Here is a 23,420-nt window from a genome sequence, read left to right on the forward strand (position 1 = left end):
CTTCGAGGGGTGTTTTTTCGGGTTTTTTTTTTTTTTTTGGCCTGTTTTTCCCTCCCAGTGAATTTGGGGCAGCTTTGCTTTGCATTTGGCCCCTGTCGTTGCTGGAGCAGCCGGCTCTCCCGCAGAGCTGCTCCGACCCGCTTGAGGCTCCCTCAGGTGGTGCGGATCCGGGCCGAGCCAGGGGATCGCGGCGGGGGCACCATGCCTGCCACCTTCTCCGGGCGGTGCCTGCTGCTGCTGCTCTGCTCCAGCCTCTCGGGTGGGAACCCTGCAAGTAAGTGTAAATTCTCCCCGGGCTGGGGCCTTTCCGTGTCGGGTGGACCAGAGCAGCTCCTGGGAGCAAAAGTCCTCCTTGCTCCGCAGCATCTCCCCGGTTCTCGGGGGCGGGATGTAGCTCTGCCCCGGGCACGGCGGCTGCCTTTTCGGCCTTACCTGTGAGAGCGGCTGAAGCATCTCGTTTCCTCAGTGGTTCCGAGCCTCCCCGGCGCCCCTGTCTCCCTCAGCTTTCGGGGCTCTCGGGGTACAGCGGGATCCGCTCTCGCTGTCCTCCGGCCCCGAGGTGGTGGGCGGCAGCAGATGGCCAGAGCCGCATCGGCGATCGGCCGTCCCGTAGCCTCAGCACCCGCTCCCTCACTTAATGGAAGAGTTTGCTAGCTCGCAGGTGCAGGATTGGAAAGGTGCGGTGTCGTGCCTTGTTTCTGTCCTGCCCTTACTGAGTAAAGCGTTTAAATGCTGAAAAAAACCCCACAAAACAATTAAAAACTCTCCACAGATCAGTAGATTACATTACTAAGATATCAGTGTGCCTATGGGGGTTGTAGGGGGGGTACTCCTTGGGATTTTGTATTGCGTTTTTAAATGCAGCATTTAAAAAAATCCATGAAGAAGGAGGGACTTGAGCCTTCTGGGCCCCATTCCTCCTCTGGAGGCTTTCAGCAGTTCACGAGCAGGCCAGCTGCTTCTGAGAAAACATGGTCTTATTTCTAAAGCTAGTGGATTTCTGTTAATAATTTCTTCTTTTTGAGGCATTGCAGAGTAGTGGAGCATGATTATAGTAGGAATTACCAGATTGCTGGTCTTACCTATGGAGAGTGAGATTCTTGGAGTAGGTCTTGATAAGGCCGAGAGTTCTGCCCTGTGTATGTGTGCGTACATATACCTGTATGTGAACATCAGTGCTGTGACTTGAATTCACTGTGGTTTAGCTGCATTTTCAATGTGTGAAATGCAAACAGCTATGTTTTCTTCTGCCTCTGTTGCACTTCCTACTACCAAGAGGACTGGGTACTGCTCCTTAGGTGATAGTACCTTCTGTAAAATTTCTAGTAGCTTAACATAATGTGAAAGGAAACATACTTTGCACTTCTCAAGTCTTGTTTGAAATGTGTATGTAAGTATGTATGGAGACACAAATCTACTTTGTAGTTCTGAAGTCTTTTTTAAAATCCATGTATATTTATATACATGCAGAACTTGGAAGTCCTTTCTAACTGTTTAGTTAACTGAGAAGTTTTTTGAGTGCAAATGGTCACTTGTAGGAATGCGTGAGTCAGCATGGGGCTGATTGCCATAATATATTTATCTTTGATAACTGTTAATACCGAAAACCCTACCTGATGGTGGCTGAAGCAATTTTAAGTTTATGTATCCCCATTGGTAAAAACATAGCCTCTCACAGGAATGAAACAAACCAAACAAGTGACTCAAACAGCAAAACCTTCTTGTGTTTTTAAAAATTCCTCAAATCTACCATCTTCCTAAGGTGGTGGGTGTGGTCTGGTTTATGGCAGACATCAGAAATAAACCTCTGTCTTTAGTGTTTTTCATCTGTATAGGGTCAAACTGTTGTTTTCTTGACTTCTATTAAATGTTTTTATAGATGTATGAACTAGATAGAGAGGCATTACAATGTGACTTATGTGATGATTTAAATTAAAAAATGGTAGTTTACTCTTTCATTGGGTATTAACTAAATGTGTATGAAGCTAGTCAAGCACAGGGACTATCCACACAGCTGCAGCAAAGGGAAGTTCATGTTACCTGAAGGGAGAAGAACTTAAAACTGTTTTCCAGTGAAGTCCAGAAATTTTATTTTGGAGGTGTGAAGGTTTTTCAAACCAATGCTTGCAGTAAAAGTAAGGAGAGAGAGCACTTGGTACACAAGGATTGAGTTGCAGAAAGGTGGATTACACAGTCTGCAGCTGGTAAGGCAAATGCTTCAAAAGCCCTATTATATTTTTATTTTGAGAAAATATCTTGAAGATATTTATTCGGTTTTTCTCATCTTAGTCATGTAACTGTTTAGTTAATTGTTTTGGAAAAATCTAAACTATTGCTTTTGTTTTGCATTGAATTAAGGGTAATTTCTAACTAATTGTCAGAACACTGTTGTTCAGAGCTTACTGCTTTGTTTGGTTACCTTTGTGGTTGTCTAATTTAGTTGCAGCAAGTGCTGCCAGCTTGACTTAGGAAAAGCAATCCCACTGCATCTCATCTCTCATCTGCTGGTCCTGAAGAATTCAAGGAGCTATGCATATAGAACACGCCTCATTCCTTACAGACTTTACTTCCAAGTTGGGTTTTTCTGGTTTGACCTGAGGGAATGGCTTTTATCAGGGTATTAGGAAAGCCTTAATGTTTGTTCTCTGATGGCACTGGGGCACTAAGAGATTCTGGTGGCTGGTTTTGGATGCTACTGAATGCGTGTGAACTTAAAAAGTATGTGATTTATATTAACATCTTTATTTTACTGTTTAATTTAAATTAAACCAAGTTGAATTCCAGCCTTTTCTTACTCAGATGCTTTTGTTTTTTCTGGCTGAAGGAGTAGATTTTTTAAGCCTGAAATTTCTATGGTAATAGGAAGCATGGTACATCCATACTTTTTTCCCCAAAATGGTGACTGCCATATGAAGCACAGGTAATGTAGAAAACTAAGTTAATGATATCATACTCTTGTCTATTTCTTCCTGCATGGAAATCAAGGAGATGATAACTCTACAAGCTATTGATTAAATCTAACACAAAGCAATTATAGGGTAAGGCATGCAGCTGTGATTCAGTAGTTTGAGAAGTTACTCCACATGGCTTGCTTACATCATTCCTTGTCTGGATGACATTAGTGCTACAGTGCTGGCCCATCTTGATCTCCAGTGCTATTCAGCAAGTATACATGAGAGGAAGAGAGTGCTGCAATGTAGTGCTCTTTTCTGTGTAGTTTGACATGTCCGATAAGGTGAAAGATATAGAAGCAGGGGCGGCAAAAACATAATGCTGCTTGACTTTCACTTGGTGCATGAATTGAGGAAGAAAGCCAAGATGAGAACCCTGTTAGTATGCAAACCACATTGTGGGTTATCTGCCTTCATTGCAGAGAGATAACAGAGCTGCTGCACAGCTTGGCACTGGCACCTTCTAAATTTATAGTCTTCGGGAATTTTAATTAATATGCAGGTGATCTGTGACATACTTAGAATGCCTCAAGATGCTGCAAATATAAAAATTCATGGGCCTTTCTTCAGTTGTACTGTGACTATAAGAAAAATAATAGCTCTCTCTGCTCAGTACCTCTGTCAGGCAGAGAGTAATGCTCAGTCTTCTTATGGTCTGGCTCATAAGCCAGCACATCCTCAGAGCAGATTTTTTAAGTTCTTTTCTTAGCTGAAGGGCTGGGAGGGAACAGCTAGCCATGGGACCACTGAAATGACAAAAAAGGTGGGCTGCTGTTCAGAACCACTAATGCTTAATTCTTTTTAATCATATCTTTTGACTGCTGTGTTTTACTCTTGATCCAAAGTGGTTGAAGTATGATAGGCAAATTGAGACAGCAGATGGTGTAAGCCAAGCATAGGAGTAACTGTGTGCTGGAGGTGGTAGTGGAGAATCCATTGATTGTCTATGCTTATTGGTGCTGAAATGGTGTAAGAGTGTTAGTAATGTTCATTTGTAGGAAATAGCAGAGTGCTGAATTCACCTTATGCAAAAGGCATGTAGTTCTCAAGTCTGAATGCACTTAAAATATGATGTAGCTTTTCACTCTTCACTTAAAAGAGTTGGACTGGATCCTTGTGGGTCCCTTGCAGTTACAATATTCTGTGATTTTGTGATCTGTGCGTGCTTGTTGCTGCCTTGGGTGTCCAGAAGAGTTCATGTTCCCTATTCCAGCCCTCTACCAAGATATTAATTGCAAATGCAAAATACATGCTCTCTTTTCCTTGTGTGGCCAATCACTTTCTCTGAGTGCTGTGGCACTGGAATATGTCTGGGAATACGTTTGTCAGTGAAGATAGTTACTACAAGGTAAATGTTAGTTCTGGCCCCCAAATGGGGAAATAAAGGAATGAGGAGACGTTTCCGTTCCTCTAAAACACGTAGATGTCTTGAATTCTTAAGAGTGACACAACTACCAACCAAGTCCTTTGCATCTTCCATTGCTGTTCTTTTTCCAGACAAGAGCATAAAGCAAACTAGGAGTCTTAACTGTTTCTTGTAAAAACTGTATCATAAGAGGAGGATCAGATTTGCAGTGGTACTGAGGAAATTTGCAAGCAATTGTTAGTATTGCATGTTGAAGTTCATATTTGATACAGATGTGTTTTCTTTTGCTTACTGAGGTGCTAGTGGAAGCAAAGGGAGTATGTTCATTGCTTGTTCATCACACTAGATTTGTAATGTTGTAATTGAAATCCTTACTCTATTGGAAAATCTGCTAATCTGTGTTAAAATTAATTGGCCAGTGTCAGTGGCATAGGAGGTGTTTATAAACCCATGAATAAAAAAGGATGTGAGTACAGTTTAAAGGAACATTCTGAGGAATGGCTTTGCCTGCCTATAAGCTAACTTCAAGAAAAGAACTCCGTATAGAAATTAGAGATGAAGTAAATATTGCTGCTGTTCTTTAATCTTTTTTTGTCTAAAATGAAAGAAAAACAATTCTTGTGCAGTTTAATGTCTATGCTCAGAACTTGCGGAACAAAATGGGGGAGAAAGGCTGAGGTGAGGATGTTTTGCTGGAATTATTTTCATAACTTTTTCTAACTCAAAGTTTCTTTAAACTTTTTCTAATGTTTTGTTTGGGTTTTTTTTTTTAGATCCACCTATGACAACACAAGATTCCAGTCAGACTCAGGTGAATTCTGTGACTAAGATGCAAGCTGGACATGAGTCATCTGGTAATTGTTTTATTTCAGTACACTTAAAACTATAGTCCTTCTTCCTATTGATATTTATCACAGAGTTTACATTTTCACACTTCAGTCTCTTGAAATGAAACTGTGACTTTTTGGAATAAACAGAAGTAGATAAGTAGTCTTTTAAAGCCACTGTAAGAGCTTGAGAGGTGTAAGTATCTCCAGAACTGTGGAAAGTTATGCAACTACCGGTTTCATGACCTGTTGTCCTTAGGCGTTTGTGCCTTAAAAAGCAGGCAATGAGCCTAGAGGTCAGGCAGTGCTGAAACTAGTACCACTGCTGAGAGGTTGTATTCTAGCCTTTAGGCATGATAATTTTTTAATATGAGAGTTTCTTATGCCTGTGTGTTAGTGGAAGGTATAAAAACATCCCTACATAACTGTGCCTGTTAGCTTCATCTTTCTTAATTATGGCTGTGTCAAAACTGCCTGTTGCCTCTTACACCTTAATTGTATTTTTAACAGATAGCTGACAAAAAGTTCCAGGCAGGACAAGAAACTGTGTTTGTTGTTTCTACTTCTTTCTCCATAAAAATCAGAGAATCAGAATTGTCCCAAAGCTCATGTTGGTTAGTGCAAGTCAAGCATGAGCTGAGTCATGTTTCTATGTGAACTCAATCAAGTTCTGGCAAGTTATTTCACCTTCAAGTTGGGCATTTTTTTGAGATAATGGTATTTATCTGGTGTTAGCACAGTGTGAGAACCAGGAGTGCAACAGCCAATAGAGTCAATAACTCTCTATATACATTAACACACACAGACATATGTGAAATGTAGAAGGCGTTTGATATAAAATGACATCATCTGAATATTTTCATTTGATATGTAAATTGAGGAAGAAAGTCATTATGAAAATTCTGTTTGTTGTGGGACACTTTCAAGGCTGTCTAGTTTCTTGTGGTTGGATCTATAATATGAGCTAGCACTGGTGCCTTCTGAATGTATTGTTGTAAGGGATTTTGGTTAAAAAAGCAGGTGATGCATGTACTGGACTGACATCAACTCAGGTGATCCATGACAACCCTGGCATGCTTTGAGTGTTTGTGGACACAGGCAGGCTAAGATCTGCCAGAATTTTTCAGCCTTGATGTTATTTCCTAGGTAAACACTGGGATTAGTTTACTTCTCCATAGGGCAGGGATCAAGACTTGTGCTCTTGTCTAGAACCAGCAGGACTATTGTCTACTGCTAAAGACAACTTGGAGTTCTCCGCTTAAAAAGCCATTTTGTACTACCAGTTGAGATTGACAACAATCTACTGTCAACAGCACCAAAAGAAATAGCTTAAAGTTCTGTTCTTCCATACCAACCACCTTAATATAAAGGTTTATTTTACTGGAGCTGATTGAAACTTGAGGGAAAGTATGAAAATACCGATGGGGCGAGCCAGGCAGAAGGTTGGTTGCCTGTGGCACAGAATTCCTTGTGCTGTGGGCTTGACATGATGTTTTCTGAAATTGGTCAGCAAATTGAAAAGGCAAGTGCACCTCTGCTTATACCTTTAGCTGCAAACCACTAGCAGGTACCTCTTTGCCTGAGAGTTCAGTATTTTATGCAAGGAAAGAGAAGGAGTAATTCTGATGTGATGCAGGCTTTCAGAGGTGCTATTTCCACTGTACAGTGATTAATTTGGCCACCCAATGCAGTTCTTAGTGGGAAGGCTAAAGCTGTAGCCAGGTTCCTCTGTCTTCTCAGTTGTGATTAGGAATCTTGACAATCCATGAACAGCAGAGGTTCATCAAGCACCTTTCCTTCTACAAAAAACAAAATAATTTTCTCTTATAATGTTGTGTGACTAGGCAGAATCAGTCTCTAATCACTCTTCATTTATTTCTGCAATGCATTATGTAATATTCAACAATAAAATTACTTTGCAAGCATGTAAAAGCATGTGTGGCGTAAAACATTTAGTGTATCTTTTGGGGTGGTGGTGAAATCTATTTCTTTCTTTACATCACCTTAATTGAAAGAAGATTGGTATAGCTGGGCTACATCTGTTAGAGCTGCAGCTTATTAATTTGCTTTCTCTGTCTGTTATTGAAATGCATGAGAACAAGTGATGGGAACAGACTGTGCATAGAGTTGCTGTATCAGGCTTTGTAGGACTTTATAAAGATCTCATACTCTATGAAGGGTATGTGATCCACAGCCCCACCAAAGAGTAGTTTTGCTGACCATACACCTTGTAAATAAAGGAGAATAATACTTTTAGGTCAGGTGTATGATAGTTAATATTGGTGTCCTTTCTTTGAAGAAGGGCATTGGCTGCTGTATATCAGAAGTTTTGAGGAGCAGTGAGGGTGTTTAACCATTTTGTAGTGGACCACAAGGTTTTCTTGCCTCTGTGTTCATTAAAGCAGCACATAGATTAAATCAGCTGCTTCTGATTTCCTGGCTTTGTTGTTAAATTGTAGTAACTTTGGAAATGGCAGCATTCTGTTATTCCCGGGTTTTTTGTTGGGTAGGTTTTTTTGGTTGGTTGGTTTAGCTTTTTAAAATTTTTCTAAAGCTTAATTCTTTTTCAAGAGCTATTTTAATGTTGATGTAGTCCTGTATGTAGCTGTAGGTGACTTTTTGAGTCAGGCTGTAAGATAACGGTGACATTTTTAGATACTGACGTTCACAGTTTCAATGTTTGATAAATCTAGAAACCATTATCTAAGGGCATAATTGCTATAACAACAGCCCCACAACATTGCTGCTCTAAGATTATGGTTGCTGACACAGGTCTGTAAAAGGATCTCCCCAGGAGTCAGCATTTGGGAAGGTCCTTTATCTCCTTTAAAAGTTGTTATAATTAATAATTGCCAGACCATAGTGATACTACTTTGATTACTTACATATGGTAACTTAGCTGCTTTTCTGCCCAAACCTTTTTAGGTCCAGATGTTGCCATACAAGAGCTCAAGCCAGCAAGCAAGGATAGCTCGCAAAATATCTCAGAGCATGAGATAGTCCTAACTGGTGAGTGTATTACTTTTTGTCTTCCAATTATATAATATTGAATGTGAGTGCAAACAGACTTCCATATGAGTTGTAGAAGCATCTAGAATGGCAAGTTCTCGAAAAAGTGAAGATGTTCAGTGAGCATGTGATGAGCCCAGTAAAAGGTAAGTACATTTTATGCTATTAAGTTCTCTGTTCTAATAACAGCTATTTTGCAGTGGAAAATTAGATTCCTACTTTTAATCAAACTAAAAGTTAAACTAATTCATAGCTCTCTTCCTCCAAATCAGTTGAAATGATAGTTATTTGTGTGAATGAATCCACTTGGAGAGACCACATAAGCTAGGATATTTGAACAGCAGGTGTTAGCTAAGCAACATTTCAGGAGTTAAAGCATGGAGAACAGCAAAAATAAACCTGTTCCCAAAGTACATATGAAGTTCCCAGCAGTCAAACAATATTCTAGAATTAATTTCTTGGATAGCTGAAGAAACTGAACTAACTGAAGTATCTCTGGAGGACTTACAAAGTACTGGCATGATATTTTAAGGATGTTATTTTGCAGCATTTATGCTGCATTTTCTTTTAGTAGGAAACTTAAGGTACTGTGTTTCCTATTCTGGTATCTGCAGTCTTAGTTCAGGGATGCCCCAGACATCAGTCTTGCTACTGGTTGATCTTCAACATCAAGTTTTATGTTTCATTCATTCATTCAAAGGATGGATTTAATTTTAAAATAATTTCATAAGGCACAGGTACTATTTTCAGCTGATGTAATTAGTCTGACTGTAAAACTTTTGCTGTTGTGAAACAAATTCCAGTTGTAAAATTACTTTGATCATAAACAGCCTCAACAACCTGAGTTATGCTTGGCTCATTTATTCAGCCTAATTGCTCTAATAAATGAGTTTCAGTAACTGACTTTACTCTGCAGTGGAAGACTGAGGTGTTGCACTTCTAAGTTTATCTCCAGTTCAACAAATCTGAAGTATTTTGGCTGGGACTCTCAGTTCTGGGTATGCTGTTCTTCAGGTTGTAAGTCTCTGCTAGGCTCAATAAAATTCACCTTGGATCTGGTGCTGTCACTCCAGTGAGACTTTGCTGCTGCATAGGTATGACTTGCATTACTAAGTCAGTGAGCTGTACCTTAATTTTGTTTTCTCTGGGACAGAATATGAGCTATGTAATACACCTACACTTTTTTGATGACCAGATACTACAGGGCACATCTAGAATTGAAGTGAGGCATGGATAAATTTTCTTGGAGTATTTAGATGAATAACTACACTTCTATCTAAAAGGCCTGAAAGAAAAGGCCAGTTATGAAATGTCAGTGCTAATGGGTACAATATCTAAAGTGTTTTTTTTTTTTTATAAAAGGCTATTTCAGTGAATCAGAGCGAGTATTTGCTGTTGATATCTTTTTGGATATGCTTATTTTATGCTCACGAACCTATACTCATGAGAAGCAAAAAACTGACAGGTTTTTCTACTGTACTGAAATATTTTCCCACTGTAATTGTACTGACTTGCCAGGAAGGCAGCCCTAAAGGTGTTTGAAAAGGATTTGATGTCAGTTTGAGTAACTGTAGCACGAAAGGCCTGATCCAACAATGTTAAGGTTCCAGATTTTATCAACAGCTTCCCTAGCAATAGGCTATACCTGTGATCTCACAGTATCATAAAATCTGCAACTGGCTAAAATCCAGATGGTTATAGATACTTAGATCTTAACTCTTCTTGACATTAATAATATAATTTTCTATATACATTTTAAGTACTTGATATGTTTGTTTGGGTTAAATAATGTAAAAGCTGAAGTCCGTCTTGCTGTCAGTGAAATGAGTATCTATGCTTCTATATTAGAGCCTGTTAGGAAGTTTACCTACAGAATGGGAGTGTGTTATTTTTGTAAAGGGATATGTATTTTAACTCAGTTATGACTTAAGAAAATTACTGTGAAACTCTGATTTTGCAGGGGCTTTTCTTTCCCCTGGAGTGTATAAAAAACACCTGTCCATGGGTAATCCTGTATATGTAGACACAGCCATCTGAAGCTTTTTTGCCCAGAATAAGGAAATGCATTTTTTAAATTAAATTATTTTAAATTTCTTACAGGTGCTTCACTGGAAAAAAATATCTATTTGCCCAGTCCAGCTAAAGTTGAACTTACATGTAAATTAGATGAGAATTCTAATTTGAAAAATCCTCAAGTGACTTGGAAAAGGGGAAGTGAAACTATCAGTCACACCAGTAAAACTCAGAACAGCTGGACCATCCAGTAAGTAACATTTTTTACAGTGACTTGCAGATGCTGAACTTCATTAGATGAGAGCTCTTTAAAGTTATTTTATGTGTTGAAGAGATTACTGAATTAGACATTATGTGAAGCATATCTCCTATGTAGGGTTTAGGAAGAACAAACCATTTAAGTATTCTGTAGATAATGCTGCGTAAAGGTGGCCTTCTGTCAGCATGGAGGGTGAAAATGGTGTTTATTATCCAAAGCGTGCTTCTGCTCTTCAGAATTATTAAAAGTGTTATGCCATTTCTGCATTGCACTATACCTGAATGCTAGTGTTTCAGTGATATGTTCTTTGCTCTATTACAAATCCTTACTTGTATTCTTTAGAATGCTAATTAGAAATCACTTGTGGTGGTACAAAAAAGGAAGTATTAAAAAAAACCAAATTAATGGGTTTTGTTTTTTTTTAAGAGTGACTGTCTCAGACAGCAGTCAGCTGGGAAGTTACACTTGTATTCTGAAAACTGAAAAAGAAATCAGTGCTACATTTCATTTGCAAGGTAATGTATTTAATTTAAATTTTTGTTTCACCTGACTACTGCAAAGCTGTATTAATAATCATTCTGGCTAGTATGGAAATTGGAAGGTAATTTAATAAGTAATGGCTAATAGTCAGGCTAAGTAAGAATAACTATCAAAGTAATTTCTGTAGTGTGGATGGAAGAATTTTGAACTAAAAACTAAAAGCCTTAAAATTCTAATAATCAAAAGAGCATACAAGTCTGTTTTTTGCCCTCTTGACTAACTGATTTCCCCATCCCTCTCCATCTCTACAGCACATGTGAATTCATTTCACTTTCTGGGGCATGAGAATAAAGGATGATGTCTCAGATAAATTTCTTCTAAAAGCAGAGCCAATAATTTGCAAGTCAGTTATCTGCCAATAATTTGAATCTGAGGTTTGGTGTTAAAGTGAAGTAATGATTGGTAAAATGGAGGCAGGATTTTTAAAATTTTGGTTGTATTTCTGAAACACTACATTATTGCTTCAGTGCTTCTTTTATTCTGTAGTAGTGTAGGAATAGTACTTAAACAACTAGTGTGCTTCATTGGGCAGTATGAGTGCCCTTTCTTCTGTTTTGTGTTCTCTTCCCCAATAATGTTATCGTGGAAGTAGTAAGTGAAATTCAGTTGCAGGGAGGATGTGTGGAAATGATAATGCAAGCTGCTGAGCTGATGAATAACTCCATTAGAGTTACTGCTTTCTCTATTCCTACCATCCAAATTTTGCAAAGAGCAAGGCAAGAATTTTATATGTGAAGGTTGATATAGGAGAGATTTCCCCCTAAACACAGGCTGAGAAACCCTAGCTATTCAAATCACTACCCTAACCTCAGCTAAATTAAGTAGTGGGGTTCCCTAATTCTGCAGCTGCAAGCTGCCTTTTTTCTGTGGGATATCCAGTAATAGGACTTGAGGAGAATTGCATGGGTTTAAATATCAAATTGATACTGCTTTCAGACATTCAGCCAGGAGAGACTAGCTTGCAGTGCTGAATAAAGATGAAGTTGTAGTTTATTCAGGCCTTTTAATCTCTAAAAAATAATTTGTTTTTCTTGTCAGCATGCAGATAGGGTTTCGTTGAATAGCTAACCAAGTTGGTTAGATAGAAAAAAACCCAAGGAGACCTTATTTTTTTAGGTACATGATAACTATTACAGTAAGGGCAGCAATGACTCAATAGAAAGTAATCTTTTCCAGAACAGTGCATAGGACTGGTTGATTTATTACAAGAAGATCAGAGAATTGCTGCACAATGGTTGAATGCTGCCACTTCTAATGCCATAGAAAGTACTGACTTGATGCTTTTTAAGATTAATGCAAGAGTGAAGGAAATGGGAAAGAGAAGTCCTTGAATCTTCCAGTCAATAATGCAGGGAGAACAGTTTTCAAACTGAAAGATGAGTAATGTGTTGGTATAGACTCAGTGGCTTAAGTCATCACTGCTGTTACTAACTGCAATAGCTTTTCCACAAGGCATTTTGGGATTATTGGATGTGTTAACCTCTCCTCTCCTTCCCACCTGGCTCCTGGCCTGGCATAACCCCTCAGATTTTGAGGAGTTGTGTTTACTCAGATTTGCAGAAAACAATGAGGTATTTACAGGATATTCAAGTTAATAAACACAGAGGATATTTGTAGGTGTCATACAATGCTGTGAAGTGCTGCTGGCTTCTAAAAGGGTAGAATAGATTAATTTTTTTGCCCTTTGTTCAGGGACCCTTAAGCAGTTGTCAAGGTATGTGCCCCATGAAATCTGTTTTTTAAAATGGTGTGGAAATCTGACTGATGTACGTCCTGGTGCTGACATCTGTTTGTTTCTTCAAAAGTCGGCTTTGTCTATGCAGCCGAAGTATTTTATCATCAAATTTGGTGTGATCCACTTGTGAAAATACCTGTGACAAGCCATGCATGTGTTCAAAGATTAACTGCCAGATCCCAGAACTTGTAGTGGATATTCATATCCTTAATCATCACTAGTACGGTCACATGTATTGCTAGTATGCCTAGAGCTGAGCTTTGCCATTCCATGTGGCTAAATCTGATTGCCACATAAACTTGTTGTGCAGGGTGTATGGGGGGTTTTTATCCCAATCTACTTGTGTGTCCTCTTCTCTAAAGTGCAAGGGAGATTGCAGCAGTAATTAGTGAGGTCACCCCTTTTAATGACAGCAGAGAAGATACTCTCTACCAGTACTCTTTAACAGAATAGCATTTAATGATTAAAACATTCACATTCAAGTAAGAGAACTTTACTAGTAAAAAGTCTTAATGAATGGTGCAGCAAATTCTGAGGCTGAAAACAATGTTCTTGTTAACAAATCGGTTTAATGTGTATTTCTGTATAGAGAACTTTAAATTTGAATACACATGAGAAGGAAACTTTTTTGGGGAAAAGTAATTTGGGTTCACCAGTCAAGAAGGGGAGAGATTAAGAGCAATCTTGGCTTGTATCAAATCATTCATCATAACTGCTGAAAGCAAATACTTGGCCTGTTTAGTCTAGTATGATTAATGAAATACAAAGTATGTACTGTATCTACTTAAAAAGTAGAGCAGTGAAACTTGAAGTAAAATTTAAAATGGATGGATCTGAAGAAAATATATTGGTAAGCATCCTAATAAAGAGGGAAAGGAAGGGGAAGAGGAACTACATGTTTCAGCATAATCCATTTGCTAAGCCCTAGCAGTATCTGTGGGATAGTCCCAATACATTGAGTAGGCTTTCTGGGCACATGCTTTTGGAAGGTTGTGAGGCACAAGCAGTCATAGTGGCTAGCTAAGACAAGTATCTCAAAAGTTAAACTCTTGTTTCTTGTTGGCTGTGTTCTGTCCTCAGCAAGACTGGACCAAAAGTGCTTTTTATTGGCATCCACCCAAAAGTCATTGCTTCAGCTCAGAAAATGTTTCTAACTACTAATCTGTCAATCTACAGTTTTTTCTCAGTAACAGAAAAAGTCTCTGTATGTACATCTTGCTAGATACCATTATGTAGTCACATGGGCTGAAACAGACTTCTAGCAGTTTCTGCAGATTGAGTGAAGGTGCATGAAAATTGTTTGTTTCTAGTGTACTAGAACTGAAGCATGTAGACTGCAGCTGCCAAGCAAGGGGAAGAGCAAATGGGCAAGGGCAGAAGTCAGTCTTTTTTTTTTTCATTTGATGTTTGGTATTAATTGGCAACTTTCAAGGTCACACAGCAACTGAAAACAGGATTCCTCTAGTCTTCTGCACAGTTTAAATACCTGAAATAGCAGCCCAAAATGACTCCTCATTTACATCATGTCATGAATGATAGAATCATGAGGGCTTTAAGAGGAAAAAGTGAATGGGGTACTATAAATGAATACCTAAATATATTCTCTTAACACTAATGAAAACCTGTATCTCTCATTTGATGATATTTTTGTTCCTCCTTGTTCTTAGTACCAAAGCTTGAAGGAAGAGAAAAATCTGTAATCACTTATGAAAGAGATGTGGCTGTAATGGTTTGTAAAACTGTGTATAATCCCAAAGCCTGGACCTGGTATATGACCAATGGAACTGAGCTGGTAAGGTCCCTCTGTTGGCCAAGCAAAACATTATGACAAAAAAATACTTATTGATACTTTGTACTTTACTGCAAGCTCTACAAGTTGCATTTCCATTAAGTTTAACAGAAATCTCTCTATGGAAATAGAAAAAAAAGTCTGTAGTATTTAGAAGTATTCATTGTAACGGATGTAGCTTTTGATTTGGTTTGTATGTTTCTTTTTCAAAGAGTCTGTGCCGTCCTCCCAAATCAAATGAGTCTTGACAGATTTGTTTTTATGGTATTTGTACTGGTTATACTATTCAAATCTTACAGTGGGACATGTTTTCAACCTGTAAGATGTTTTATGACCCTTTACTTCCCCCAGGTACAATTCTATTTCTTAGCCTTAAGACCTGTCTAGAAAGCACAGCTTCCTAAAATGCTTTGTTTTAGCCCTCTTCTGAGGGCAGCACTATCGATTAAGAGGAGGTAAATAGATCTGTCTCCTTTATACTGCCAGAGATTAGCACTGAGTATCAATATATTTCCCAGTGAAGGATAATTTGCTCTTCTACTTCCTTGATAATGCATGTTTTGTGCTGTGGTGAAACCTGTGCATTAAATCTGGCAGCTCAGGATGCCTTGGTCATTGGAGAGTCAATAGAGTTGAAGGTGCCTTTTATCTGCTCTTAAATAAAACAGATCAGACAATTTGCCCACTGAAACTGTGTTTTTCTCCAGTGAGCGTAGAAGGAGGTAGGGTGTCCAGCTGAAATAAACCGTTCCCTTTAAGGTGGGGTAATCATGCTTTGCAAATGCCTTTTGTTCCTAACTTATTGTACATATATATATACATATATATATATATATATATATATATACACAGAGCCAAATGTTGATTATACTGTTTGATTAAACACCTTCTCATTACATTATTAAGACCTGCAATGTATGTTTTCAGGTTCCCATTGATAGGATTTTGCATACAGAAAAGTTTCAAATTAAGAGACCATCTGCCAATGTAAACCGTCTGGAGATATTCAAGCTCACCCAGGAAGATCATGGTGTATATTGGTGTGAAGCTGCTTTTGAATTAGGGAACAGTCAACAGAGGTTTGAACTTAGAGTTCTGTCCATCGCAGCACCGCTCAAACCCTTTATAGCAATTGTGGCTGAAGTTGCTGTTCTTCTAACTACTATTGTCCTCTATGAGGTGTATTCGAAAAAGAAAGGAACAGGTAAGTTTTGGTGGGGGTTTTTGGTTGGCTGGATTGTTTTTTTTTAAAATTAATTTCTAGCTTTCTGTTGAAATCACAGCCAAAGGTAGAAAAGTATGACCCAGAGTGCATCATATATGAAGATGTGTTATTTTCACATCTGTATTTCTGATAAAATTCTTTAATCTAAAACACTGCAATGAAAAGAGCTTTGACTAAACAATACTTAACCATAACAGTTTTGATATGGTCCTGGCATTTTTCTCCTTGCAATACAAAGGAATTTTGAGGCTACAATTTTTGGAGGAATGCTTAGCAATGGAAGCAATTCTTGGAAGTCTTGATGGGAGAAATTGCTTTAAAAAATTTATTAAAAAGGAAAAATGTGTCTAATACAGACATAAATGCATGTTATCTATATTTTAAAATACAGAAAGGTATAAGCCTGTATATAATTTGTATTAAAATCAGACTAATAAAACTTCATCAGAATAAGCTTTTTCAAAAAGCTTATTTATTTCAAAATAAGCCATTTGGAGGCGATTCTCTTTAATAGATAAACAAGGTAATTTGAGATGCATATTTCAGAAAGCTAATAAAATGAAAAAAAACATTGTGTTCCGATTAAACAATTAATGTAATGAACAAATTTTTTACTGTTTATTAAATGGATACTTATATATATTACTTTTGTTTTGCAGGAGGCAAAAAAGAGTTTGACCAAATTGAGCAACTGTAAGCAAAACATTTCTATACTGTAGTTCAGTGTTTGTTCTTATGTGTATTTGTGTTGTATAAAATTATACTTTGTTGATCCCATTGGTAAAGAGGATAATGGTCAATGTGAAAGAATGGTTTATTCTTTTGCTTAACACTTCCTAATTCCAGAGTGAGGATAACACTATTTTCTACCTGGAACTTGATTTTGAAATTAGGATTTTTTTGGTGTGTTTGTTTGTTTGTTCTGGGGTTGTTTTCATATTTTTGTGAGAGTAACATGTGTCCTCATTTGAGCTCATTGTAGAAGACTGTAACTGCATGGAAATAACTTCCAGTGAAAGTGCAACTGAACTGGCTCTGTTTTCTTTTCAAAGTATATTTGTCCATATTTACATTCATTTCTCTCCTTTGCATGTGGTCAAAGCCTTAACTTTCATAGCTAAGCCTGTAGTTGCTGGGGTGTTGGGAGCTGGCACTGTTGGCTCTCTTGGGCGATAACTCGAGCCTCTCAGGAGATTTCACACTGTGCTAATGGCTTGGACTTCCTGGGCTGTGCTGCTGTAGCCAAAGAAGCAGCTGTAGGCACTTCTGTTGCTCTTCTGCTGTTCGAGGGTCTGTGCTCTCATGCTGGTTCCCCTGTCCTTAGGATCACTATTTCTTTAGGATTGCTTGCTATAAAATATGCTGTACTTGTCTCTCTGCTTGTCCTCTGAAGCCTGGTTCTCTCAGCCTGTTTATCTCTTACAACAACAGGAAAGTTGCCTAAAAGGCCCTCATTTTAGATGTCCAGTCTACTTCAGTTTTTTCCCCTCAATCCCTTCTCTTCTGCTCTGTTTGTCTCCCTTTTTCTTCTGAGTAGCTCTTTCCCTCCTTCAATTTTTATTGGTGCAGTGACCTTCTTTGTTTTCCTGTGCTGTATTCACTTTCTCATTCGCTTTTTCAGTGCTGGAAATACATTTTGGTGCTTACAGACTTAAAGCTCTAATTCAATTACAGAATCAAGTGGGAGTATGTCTTGGGAATATAGTATGCTATTATGCTGGTGAGTGTTTGGGGATATGCCTTGGGTTGAAAATAGAAAAATTGTCTATTGCACAGCCCACTTTCCATAAACATGCTGAAAATACCAGGATGGTAACACAGAATGGTGCACTAAAATAATGTTTTTGTGCTTGTGTGATGTGGTTCTATACAGCTAGTTAATATTTATTGTGTAATTTTTAGGTAAACACATATGAGGAAAACTTTTTATTTAACTATGCACTTCCCTGGTTCAAGAGCTGAAAGTTATTTCAACTATTGGCTGTTTAGAAGACTGATCTGTGTACCAGAGAATAGCTCCAAAGGAGCATGTCTGGTCTGTTATTTCAGAGGATGACTAATACAGCTGTATTTGGTTGATGAGGCTGTAATTGTCACATCCAGCAGTGTAGTTAGGTGGGAGCCCAATGAATCAAACATTTTTTAGCAAGAGAGCTTTTAATTCAAGTTTGTGATGCACACCATAATAGCTAGTTGCAGTTATTCCAGAAGGAGACTGGAAATGATTGTGCTACCTTACTGTTCAGTTTTGGAATTTACCCTTTTTTTTGTAGTAAATCAGAAGACACTACTGGGAGACACAAGTAGTTCTAGACAGAGAAGTAAATCTGGTTCCTTGAAAGGTAAGTAAGAGATGAAAGACCAGAGTTTACTTTTCTCTTGAGCTAGGACAAAGAAGTCTGCTTTTCTATCCAAATCTTGTTTTATTAATGTGGGAGCAACATAGGAATTAAATTGTTGCTTAGGTTAAGTAAGATACAGTCAAACAACAAATCAAGTCCAAATTGTTTTAACTCAATTGTGTTGTCATTATCATTGTTATTTACTTGTTCTGTTAACCCATGCAGTCTTTAAAACCTTAAACCAGGTTAACCTGCTTGACTTCTGATCATGAAAGAATCCAGTGAATGCCAGGGTAGGTGTTGAGATGAATAAGAGGTGCTGCTATTCAAAATCCCACTCTTTCCAGCTATATTTTGGCTGTCAACTGAGTTTATGGAGGAAGGATCCTCTGTAGTAACAAGCAGGGAATGTGACAGTACTAGAGAGATGTAGTGGAGTCTGGGAAGGAAGGCTGGGTTAATAGATGGTGATTGAAAGAAGTAGTTGTAGATTAAGGAGCAAGTGTGTAGTCCCCATGAAAGCTATATAATAATGAATTTCCTGATTCTCTGCCTTCTTTAGTCTGATTATAGGCTGTTTCTACTTTCACCATCTGGAAATGCTTGTCAGAGGATGGTCTGTTGGTTGAGGACCAGTCCTACACGAGTGTTTCTCTTCCACATCTGGCACCTCGGCCTCTTACCTGTAGATGAGAGGTGTGAACGACTTTGCATTCTTGTCACTACTGATTCATCCTCACCACAAGCTATCTAGCAGAGTAAAGGTTGTTGCCATATCCTTTGTTTTAAAGAACAGAAGGAAATGTATCTGGTAGAGCTCATGTAAAGAGTTATCACTCAGAGGATGGTCCAGAACTAAATGCTTTCTAACAGCATATGGTCTCTGTTCCTCTTAGGTTTAACCCTAGCTGGCAAGTCAGTCCCATGCAGCCACTTGCTTTGCTCTCTCTGGTGAGATGGGGGAGAGAATCAGATGAATAAAAATAGGTGAGCTCAAGGGCTGAGATACAGCTTCACAGAAGGAGGTAAAAACTAAACACAGAAACAAAAGAAAGGACTAGTTCACTGTTTCTTGTGGGCAGAGAGGTGTTCAGCTGTCTCTAGGAAAGAAGGGTTTCATCATATGCAATAGCTGCTTTAAATGATGACTGTCAATGTGTGCCATCTCAATTTCGTCTTCCTCATCTAGCTTTACATGCTGAGCATGATGCCCTATGGGATGAAGGATCCCTGTTTTCAGCTTGAGGCTCTGGCCTGTGTCAGCTCCAAACTCCTTGTATTCCCCCAGCCTCCTTGCTGCTCTCATTAGGGAGAGGACAGGGCCTTGTGACTGTGTAAGCACTGATGACCAATACCTAAAATATTCCTGTGCCATCAGTGCTGTTTCCATCACAAATCCAAATCTAGCACTGTACCATGTGCTGTGAAAAGCATTCATTTTTTTTCCCGTCAAAACCAGCACACAAGGATTTATCTCATGTTGGATCTGAGGTTCCATTCTTATCAAGTTCTTTTGACACATAGCACTCAGTTAAAAAATAAGGATTCTTCTCCAAGAATGACATGTTTTGTTGTCATATACAGTGTCAAAGTTTTAATGTCTTAACATGATAAATGCCATTTCTCTATAGCTCCCTGAAAAAAGATTGTAACAAGGTGGGTATCAGTCTGTTCTTCAAAGTAACAAATGATGAAACCGGAGGAAATGGCCTCGAGTTGTATTGGGGAGGTTTAGATTGGATATTAGGAAAGCTTTCTTCAGGTCAGGCATTGGAAGAGGTTGCTCAGGGAAGTGGTGGAATCCTCAATCCTGGGCATGCTCAGAAGATGTGTGAATGTGGAACTTAGGGTTATGGTTTACTGCTAAATGTGATGTACTGGTTGGACTTGATGTTCTTAGGGGTCTTTTCTAACCTAAACAATTCTATTATTTGATTTACAGATCGGACTGTTTAAAAAAAAATGATGTGTTGATTAGAATGAAGTTTATTTTCAAACAGATATGGGAAGATACTAAGCAGAAAAATAACAGCATTCATATATAATGAAATGTGTTTATTCTTTTTTATGGCAGGAGATTTAATCCAACAGAAGTGGAAATCATCACAAAGTTACAGAAGATATATACAGTTATGCATTTTAAACATTCACTATGTTTTGAAGTAAAGTCTTCTACATTTGAGAAATAAGATGCTTTTAAAATAGCTCTGAAACTACTCATTTTATACAGATGTTAATGTGATACATTTTATTTAGACATTTATGTATAACATTTTACTACTAGCTTTTGTTTTTTTTACTTTAGGCTTACTGTTGGTTTGTGATTGGTCTGTTTGATTTTCATATCCCAAACTAATGTTGTATTTACTGAAAAAATGGTTAATGCAGAGTGGGCATATTATCTGAGTGTTACAAAACTGGATGTGTAAGATCAAAAAAGTATTTCCACCAAAGAAAATGCCTTTTGCTAGCTGATGAACCAAATGTGATGCAATTGTTTTTACCAAAGAAATGGTGAAAGGGGAATCTTTATCAGAACTTAATTGAAACATTGAGAGTTGTGATTTAATTTGAATAGTAAAATGTCTGCATTCTAACTTTTCTTAGCTTCATTCTCAGTTCTACTCTATTGTAGTCTTTAGTAAGCTCATCTATTTCAGAGTAGATGAAAGAAGTACTGGGGATACAGTACCTTCTCAGACTGTAACTGCAATAATTCCTTATACTTGAAAAAATTACTGAACTCTCTGGGCTTGCAAAACTAGATAGGTTATTATTATTTCTATGGAATGCTGAGTTTACAGGAATATACCTCTGTGTTTTTTTAATCATATGTACTGCCTAGTTGGTACTTTTGCTTATTTCAGCAAACTGTTGGTTCTTAAACTCCTTACAAAACAGAGTGGGTCTTGAGCAGCTAAATTTTTCAGGATAATAGGAAAAAACAGCATGAATACTACTACTTCTCTTACATAAGAATGTTAACACTGTTTTAGAAGAGTGAGTTGCCATAATACTATTTAGTTACAGTATGCATTTAGCAATTGAAAAATGTTCAACTAACAAGAAAATAGTTGGTTGTATCAGTTGCCTTTGTTTGAAGTAGTTAAAACTTAAATTTCAAGAGGAAGAAGTAAAGACTTCAGAAAAGCATCTTCTCTCCATAAAAATATAAGGAAAAAGGCAGCATTTGCAGACTCCATAAGAAAGTGAAAGAAGAAAAAAAATAGACAGAACTTCTTTGTATTGGTCATTTTTCTTTGAACATAAAGGAATGTAGGAAAAAAAACAGGTTTAATCCTCTTCCTTTTTCTCTATTTTTCTCTTCTTATGGATTTGAAAAATATCAAATCCTAGCATTGATTTGCTGTTTGTTGGAAATGGGAGACAAAATCCAGTCTGATGTATGCTTTTTTTTCCATAATTCATTTTCCAGTTTGAAGAGCTACAAGTTAAGGTCCAAATAAGACACAGTGAGAAGTATAAAAGCACTGGGTGATTGTAAGGAGTGAACACTGATAAAGGTTCCTCCTGCTTAGAAACCATGTTTGTTGTATTTTACCTTGGAGTTTCTATGCATTACTAAAGCCAGAATGCATCTACAGGTTTTTATATTAATTTCTCATTGATATAATTGATATTTTTATTGTAGCAAGTAAATGGGGGACAGTTTTAAAACGTGCTTCTCTATATTGTATTGCAAATATTAGAATTTGTAGTAGTTTGTTTCTTGTAGGCAGTTAAATAGTAAAAGGGGTAGTCTTAGAGGTCTAAGAATTATATTTTTGATAAAGCAGCATTAATATGTTTTGCAATGGAAATGAGGAGAGATACCATTTTGAAAAAAGCCCAGCTCTTCATCAGAAATGGTAACAATCTTTCTGCCTTCACTTAGCATTTCTATCTGATCTTGCAGTTGTGCTATAAAGTCTTGGCTAACATAGGCAAGTCATACAAATAGTTTTTTGGCATTAGCAGGGAAAACCTGGATTAAGCATGGATTTTAGAAGCAACACATCTTACAGGTCTATCAAGACTTCATTAGCTTGGTCAGACTGGCTGCTGAAAATACAGCTTTGCCTTGACCTACTTCTAGCACATCCTGCTTTCTTTGTCTGAGGGGTTTGGTGTTTATTTTTAGGTTGGTGAGTAGTTTTTCATCATTTTAAGGGGTTTTGTTCTTTGCATGTTCTCCTAGGTTTAAACCCTTCTGGGCTGCGCTATGCCCTATGACTATCAACATTAAATGGCAAATATTAAGGAATTGGCATAATAAATGGTCAAATTCAAAGGCATAAACTCTACTTTTCTTGGTCCAAGTACCACAAGAAGCTCTGGAAATCTTGAAATTTATCTTTTGAGATGTGTGTATGTTCTTCCCAATGCAGTTGCTTTATGATCTTAGCGTTGAATAGAACAAAATCTTTTTAACTTTAAAAACACCCAAAACTCTAGGCAATTATTTCTTTTGTTTTTGCTTCATTCAAGCCAGGAGATTCCAAATAAGATTCAAAACATTTGAGACATTTCCTTCAAATAGCAGTTAAAGTGAAGTGTAAGGATCCACAAAATTATCTTTAATAATAAAGCATTTATCTGTAATAACTGGTTTATGTGGGTAGACTGTTTAACAACTACAACTGTTTGGAAAATCTTGTCTTCCAAGTTTGAAACCTTTTCTTGCAAGAGAGAATATTTTACTGGATTTTAGACCGGCAAAAGCCTTACCAGTTTCTTTGAGGAAAAGGCTTAAATCTGTAAAAGAATCTTGAAGGGCTGTTTCCTAACACTTCAAGTGCTTCACTGCAAATTCTTCCTGCCCTTAGGTTCAAATTAGGCACAAGCAGCTATGAGATGAAATTCCTAGTGAAGATGGACAAGCATTAGAAGAGCTTCCAGGCTGGGGGGTTCAGATAAACCTGCATTAATATTTCTTTAGTGTGGACACCTAAGCATTACCCTACAGTTCAACAAAATTGATTAGTTCTAGGTCTTTTGACACATGTAATCCTGGGGAAGAGAGGGAAGACTCATCAGTACTGATGTTGCACTAGAGTCAGCATCCATGTACCTGTAACTCTTTTTCAGCAGGAGAAGGTGAGGTTTATATTCTGCCTTTAAATTGTGCCTCAGAACCTTTGAACAGTAACTGCTATACAGTGAAAATTGAAAAGAAACTGATTGATATCTTGAGGGCAGGGGAGTTTTTTGAGATGAGTAGTACTCTTAAGTGTTGAGCTACCCAGCATGTGTTGTCTGACCACCATTAGCTGTGTGATGATCTGCTGAACCAGGACAGTGCAGGTAGTGAGGAAGCAACCAGTTGAGAACATTGTAGGGTCGTGGGAAGGAGCTGCGTGTTGG

At 37.9% G+C, this 23,420-nt stretch overlaps 1 protein-coding gene across 1 annotated transcript; it reads left to right on the forward strand.

Annotated features, from left to right (window-relative positions):
• The first annotated feature begins 201 nt into the window (after window positions 1–201).
• Window positions 202–19,904, forward strand: EMB (embigin). The gene is made up of 10 exons (XM_062513966.1): window positions 202–274; window positions 5,091–5,171; window positions 8,070–8,159; window positions 8,495–8,497; window positions 10,254–10,416; window positions 10,852–10,940; window positions 14,368–14,492; window positions 15,417–15,693; window positions 16,374–16,407; window positions 19,688–19,904. The coding sequence occupies exons 1-10, from the start codon at window positions 202–204 to the stop codon at window positions 19,902–19,904; spliced, it is 1,152 nt and encodes a 383-aa protein (XP_062369950.1).
• The last annotated feature ends 3,516 nt before the right edge of the window (window positions 19,905–23,420 follow it).

This window comes from Cinclus cinclus, chromosome Z, assembly GCF_963662255.1.
Source record: "Cinclus cinclus chromosome Z, bCinCin1.1, whole genome shotgun sequence".
In the NCBI taxonomy this organism is placed as follows: Eukaryota; Metazoa; Chordata; class Aves; order Passeriformes; family Cinclidae; genus Cinclus; species Cinclus cinclus.

Bases quoted from the DNA above. Each gene is read 5' to 3' on its own strand.
- EMB (XM_062513966.1), top strand. From the start codon at position 202: ATGCCTGCCACCTTCTCCGGGCGGTGCCTGCTGCTGCTGCTCTGCTCC. The intron at 5,172-8,069 runs GTAATTGTTTTA...AAACCTTTTTAG, and splicing joins AGCTGGACATGAGTCATCTG to GTCCAGATGTTGCCATACAA. The intron at 16,408-19,687 runs GTAAGCAAAACA...ATTTCTCTATAG, and splicing joins TTTGACCAAATTGAGCAACT to CTCCCTGAAAAAAGATTGTA.